At 32.7% G+C, this 6,624-nt stretch overlaps 1 protein-coding gene across 1 annotated transcript; it reads left to right on the top strand.

The window, feature by feature from the left end:
- Positions 1 to 5,002: 5,002 nt before the first annotated feature.
- Positions 5,003 to 5,849, top strand: LOC104878969 (E3 ubiquitin-protein ligase RHA2B). Its single transcript, XM_010649966.3, has one exon. The coding sequence runs from the start codon at positions 5,003 to 5,005 to the stop codon at positions 5,522 to 5,524; it is 522 nt and encodes a 173-aa protein (XP_010648268.1). The 3' UTR covers positions 5,525 to 5,849.
- The last annotated feature ends 775 nt before the right edge of the window (positions 5,850 to 6,624 follow it).

Below are 6,624 nucleotides of genomic sequence, written 5' to 3'. Positions count from 1 at the left end.
TTCAAATTGTTGACAAGTTCACCAAGGACCATATAGGTATCGTGTTGTGGATATAAAAGTGATTATAGGTGTTGATCAATGTAGTAGTGCGTAGTCTAGGTATTATGTACTTTCTTTCAAATTTAGTGAATTTGTCCTATGGTCGATTGATCCATAGTGTTTACATCTACCAAGTTTTTTGAAAACATTATATGTGATTTTTTAAGTTCATTACATACCAATTATGATATTTTTTTATTTTAATATTGTTAAAGTCTATTTGATAGTGACTGTCGAAAATGTTTTTAATCCTTTTAATACTTAAAAAATAAAAATTTTCAAGTGTTAAAATTACTAAAAATATCTTTTATAATCATTATCTAACATACTCTTAGTTTCATAAACAAACAAACCTTGATTCGTATCAAAGTAGTGAAATTTAAAAATTAAAATTTTTCATTCCTAGTTGATCTTAATTTATAAAATCACAATAATTTAGATTATTCATTAATAATCCTCCATACTTGGGTAAAAAAAAAAAGATATCTTCACCGGAATGAAATAATTCTTAAAGATTAGGGAAAATGAGTTTGAAACATTGCGAAATTTGGGATTCTTATTACAAAAAATGGGTTTAGGATATATGTCATCTAAGTATAATAATATATAAAACAAGATGAAGTATTAATTTCCATCATAACAATTTTTCTTTTGAACTTCTTTTGGTATCACTCAATTTAAGGTTTTCGTGCTAGTAAATTTAGTAATCTGCAATTGTGCTCTGCACGTACCTAAGGGTCTCCAAAAAGCCCGCGGCCCGAGCCCATTTTTGGATGGGCCGGGCCATGGGCTCCAATTTAGGCCCGGCCCAGCGGGGCTAGCCCACCCGTAAGCCCGCCACTTAAAAAAAAAAAAAAATATATATATATATATATATATATATATATATATATATATATATATATATATATATATATATATATATATATATATATATATATATAAAATATTCAAGAAATAGAAAATGCTACATTAATAAAAATATTCATTGCTAACTATTTTATTCATTGAATGTATACGTTACATTTGAAAATGTGGGAAAAGTTTACATCACTACAAAGTAAATACATCCCAACTAGGTTGACACCTACTTATTTGTCAATCATTTGTACTTTTCAACCACAAAAATAAAAATAAAAATATGACATACATTTAGTAAAATATTTTAATCATTATCTCTTGACGGTGATGGCGAACTATCGCAAATCTATGAAGATCTTGATGATTTTAGTTTTTCCATATCAACAAGCATATTTTCTTCTTGAATAGAATCAAATATCCTTTTATCTGCTATTGTCCAGTCTTTCACACATATATTTGCTTCAATAGAATCCGGCGCTAAGCTACATCGTTTATCACTAACTACTCTTCCACTTACACTAAAAGCAGCTTCTGATGCAACTGTACTCACAGGAACTGTTAGTACATCACGAGCAATGATAGAAAGCACAGGATATTTGTGTTGTTGTGATTTCCACCATATTAAAATATCAAAATCTTCATTATCTTCAAATGAAATTAAATCAATATTAAGATATCTATCTAAATCAATTGTGTTGTTTGGAGAACTATTTGTTATCTTTTTTCGACTTTTTAACATTTCTAGAGCTCCTTTATAAAAAGATGAAGAACTTGTAGATATAGGTGGTAATTTAATAGAACTAATATCATCACCATATTTTTCTTTATAATAGTTATATAAATTATATAATAATGAATTTATTTCATTTTTAATTTCTTCAATTTTTATTTGGTTATTAAAATAAATAATTGTTAACCATTCATACAAAGCTTCAAATTTCAATCTAGGGTCCACAATTAAACCAAGATAAAAATTAAAGGTATTTCTCCCCAATATTTTCTAAATTTTTCTATCATTGCAAATATTGCATCATTAAATATATACAAATTTAAATATTTTTGAAGTACAATAAAAATATTAGTTATTTGCATGACAACTCGGTTTGAAGATGGATAATATACACCACAAAAATTTTTTGTTGAAGTATCAAATACTTCAAAAAGATCTCTTAAAAGATCTGCAATATGTCAATCATAATCATTTAATACATCAATATCTGCTTCACAATCATTGTTAATTAATTGTATTTCGTATAGTTCTATTACTTTTCTATATTTTGTAATAGTTTGTAAAAGTTTATAAATGGAATTCCATCTAGTGGGCATATCCAAATTTATATTTCTTTTTTTCATATTTAACATTTTGCAACAATAAAAAAATAATTCATGTTTTGCTTGAGAACTATTAAGACCCGCAACAATGCCTCTAATTTTTTATAATGTATCATCAACGTGTTTTAATCCATCTTTTACAATTAAATTTAAAATATGTGCACAACAACGCACATGAAATATTTTACATTGATCTTCTTTTATTTGTCAATATCGTTTTAATCTAGATACTGCTGCATCATTATTAGAAGCATTATCTAATGTTATTGTAAATATTTTATCACAAATGCCAAAATCTATGATTTCATCATTTATTAAAGATGCTATATTTTTACCATTATGTGGAGCATTTATTATTTTAAATGAAATAATTCTTTTATTTAATTTTCATTCATTATCAATATAATGAGCAGTTATATATAAAAAACCACTATGAGTTAAAGATGTCCAAATATCAAATGTTAAACAAATTCTTCCTTCAAAATTTGCAAAAAAAAGTTTTAAATTTTCTTTTTGTGTTTCAAAATTTTTTATAAGAATTCTTTTAACTGTATTTCTAGAGCAACCTTGAAACTGAGGATTAACAGCTCGTTGCATTGTTCCCGTAAAATCATGAGTTTCCATGAAATTGAAAGGTTGTTCTGCTCTTATTATATAACCAATCATTTCTTCACGACAATAAGATTCATCATAAGAAAATGTTTTTAAATTTTCACTTTCATCTTTACCTAATTGCATATAATTTCTAATATTTACATTATTTTTAGTTTTACAATTTTCATGATGCCTTTTTAAATGACTTGTACCTGCATTTGAGCCACCACTAAGAAGTTTGTTACAAATTTTACATTTTGCTTTTATTTCTTTTTTATTATTTTCTAAATTTATTTATATTCTATCAAAAAAATTCCATATATTTGAAGTAAAGTTTTTGCTATCACATGCATTAGATGAAGAACAAGAACCACTTGCCATAATTATAATTATTGATAAAATATTATGCTAAAAATAATAAATGTAAAATTAAAATGTAACAAATAAATAAAAGTAAAGGTGAAGTATGTTACTAAATTGGAGAATCGAAGCAGAAATTCCTTCAAATTTGAACTCTTTGAACCACCAATACTTGTTTTTCACCACCAATAATATTGAATAATTTGAGACAAAATGCAATAATCGGAAATATTGTGGAATGAGAGAGAGCTTAAGAGTTGAGAGAATAGAAAAAAATTGAGGGTATTTAATATTTATAGGGATTTAAATATTAGGATTTAATTTTTTTTTTTTTAATCAAGACCGTTCAACGGTCATAATATTGAATTGAGTGGCAAACATGTTCAACGGTCATGGACCGTTGAACAGCCAACTCACTTTTATTTTTTTTTTTAAATCATACAACATTTCTAATATACATATAACTAATACAAAATAGTTACACAAAAGAGGGCTAGCTCCCCCTTCCCTTCAAAACTGAAAACTATTTTAATTTTTACCCAAGCCCGTCCAGCCCTCCCAACTTGAGGGCCCACAGGCTGGGCCACGGGCCTTAGATATACCAAGGCCCGGCCCGGGATGGGCCATGGGCCTTACTCCTCCGGGCCAGGCGGCCCGGCCCAGCCCGTTGGAGACCCTTCCAGTGACGTACCTAAAAGGACGTATATAACTCCAGAGAAATTGGGGCGTTTGCACCACTCAATTCCTCGCTAAGATTTAAACCGTACAATTTTGGCCCCGATACTTCCCATCGGAAATAGACACATGCCGCAATTCCTTTTGGCAATCCAACATGACGTCCTGGGCGCCTTCAACTTCTTCTGGGGATCCAAGCAAATCTAGCTTTGCAACACGGTTTACGTTGGAAGTCATCTCTTTCCCAATATTAACTACTATTGCTGTAGAAGTCTGGACTTTGGCCCTAGGAGATGTCACTTCATCAGAAAAATATATACGAGAGGCAGCTTCAACTTCTTCTGGGGAGCCAAGCAAATCTAGCTTTGCAACACGGTTTACGTTGGAAGTCATCTCTTTCCCGATGTTAACTACTATTGCTGTAGAAGTCTGGACTTTGCCCCTAGGAGATGTCACTTCATCAGAAAAAATATCTACGAGAGGCAGCTTCAACTTCTTCTGGGGAGCCAAGCAAATCTAGCTTTGCAACACGGTTTACGTTGGAAGTCATCTCTTTCCCGATGTTAACTACTATTGCTGTAGAAGTCTGGACTTTGGCCCTAGGAGATGTCACTTCATCAGAAAAATATCTACGAGAGGCAGCTTCAACTTCTTCTGGGGAGCCAAGCAAATCTAGCTTTGCAACACGGTTTACGTTGGAAGTCATCTCTTTCCCGATGTTAACTACTATTGCTGTAGAAGTCTGGACTTTGGCCCTAGGAGATGTCACTTCATCAGAAAAATATCTACGAGAGGCAGCTTCAACTTCTTCTGGGGAGCCAAGCAAATCTAGCTTTGCAACACGGTTTACGTTGGAAGTCATCTCTTTCCCGATGTTAACTACTATTGCTGTAGAAGTCTGGACTTTGCCCCTAGGAGATGTTACTTCATCAGAAAAATATCCACGAGAGGCAGCTTCAACTTCTGGGGATCCAAGCAAATCTAGCTTTGCAACGCGGTTCACGTTGGAAGTCACATCTCTCTATTTCTGTAGATGTCTGGACTTTGTCACTTCATCAGAAAAATATCTACGAAAGGATTTGAAAATATATATATAGCTCAATACTAGAAGCTAGTTTTCTTCGTGGAATCATCTGCAAACATGAGCATTCCACCAAGAAGTTCAGCTCTTCCTCTCTTTCCCGTTCTGATGCTATGCTTCTTTATCTTCATCTGCTATAAGCTCTTTCCCAAGTTAATCCCTCGCTCCATCATGTCAAATTACATAATTCCAACCGCCGCTCATTTGACATGGGCGTGGGATTTCTTGCTTCACCATTCCCTATTTCCTAATTCTCATCACAATATGAATGTGCCGAAAAATGGTGATCAGGGACTAAGACTAGGGCTCTACAGACCCGAGCCGGGGTCGAAGGAGGTGGCTGAGTGTGCAGTGTGCCTGTGCAAGATTGAAGAAGGAGAAGAGATAAGAGAGTTGAGGTGTGATCATATGTTTCACAGAGATTGCCTTGACAGATGGGTTGGGCATAGAAATGGCACATGTCCCTTGTGTCGCGGTTGCCTTGCTCCTCCACGAATGGTGAATGGGGTGGGAGAGGAAGTAATAGTTTTCAGGTATTGTTCATTCAGTTCCAGTACTCGGTCTATGTGGTGGCTGCGCTGAATTCATCATCCCACGATAAGCAACTTTAGTTTAAGATTAAAGTATTCATGTATTGGCATTGTTCAGAGGAGGAGTTTCTTATATAGCTGAGTATTAGGGACCTCCTCATGTCCCTGTCGTTCATCAATAACCATGGGGTTTTTCTCTTTCAAAGTCAGAAGCTAGAAAGAGTTAACAAGCTTTAATTGTTCAAAATTGTCACAGCTCCTAGCAGCCGAAAGGGACACCAAACCTCTGCCATCTTCAAGATGACAGTTTCCCCCATTTGGGTTGGAAGAGGCTTTGGAGGGATTGTAATAGGAGAGGGTCAATTCCTTTGTTTTCAAAATCTCTATTGAATCTAAAACTTCTGATATATCTGAAATTTAGATAAGAGTTATAAGTAGTCCAAAGAAGATGAGAAAATTTCCAAATATGAGACAACAAATATGCGCCTCGATTTAGAAAAGCTTAATGCATATTCAAGACGATCAAAGTGGTTCACTGTAAGAGATCTATGGTTACTGGACATTAAAACTCAATGGCAAACAATTGTCAGTTGTTGAATCAGTTGATTAAAATATTGCTGTAAAATTTACCATTCCTTAAAAAATCATTAGAAAAGGTAAATTCAGTACTTCACAAGCTCACAAAACATAGCAATAAGATAATCAAAACTACACACCTTGGAAGTATCTAAATGGCAAGAATGTAAAGTGAAAATTTCAGAGGAAAATACTAGAATCAATAGGCAATCTTGGGTTCTTAACTGACTTAGATCTTAATGGTCTTAATTCACAATTCCATAATCAGTAGGCGCAAAGGCTTATTATTCCCATACAATTAGAATTCCAAAGGAAATAGAACTTGGTAGCAGGTACAAACCTTCAAATACATATATTAAACCATCAATTAACTTTTAGACATAATCATACCTGCAATTTTTTACTTCTCCAAATTGCGCAAAACAAATACCTCCAAAAAACACATTAATCAAGAATCAAATTCGAAGTTCATCATTAAATACTAAGTGAAAAGCAAAAAAGCAAAATCCTCAATCACTCATGAATATTCAAACACCAAAAATGGATTCAATAGACAATTAGCAATTTTAAGTCAAA

The sequence above is a fragment of the Vitis vinifera genome, chromosome 1, assembly GCF_030704535.1.
Source record: "Vitis vinifera cultivar Pinot Noir 40024 chromosome 1, ASM3070453v1".
NCBI classification, from domain to species: Eukaryota; Viridiplantae; Streptophyta; class Magnoliopsida; order Vitales; family Vitaceae; genus Vitis; species Vitis vinifera.
This window is presented reverse-complemented; position numbering and strand designations above follow the sequence as displayed.

What these genes read in the sequence shown, in the direction of transcription:
- LOC104878969 (XM_010649966.3), top strand. Translation starts at nt 5,003, where the DNA reads ATGAGCATTCCACCAAGAAGTTCAGCTCTTCCTCTCTTTCCCGTTCTG.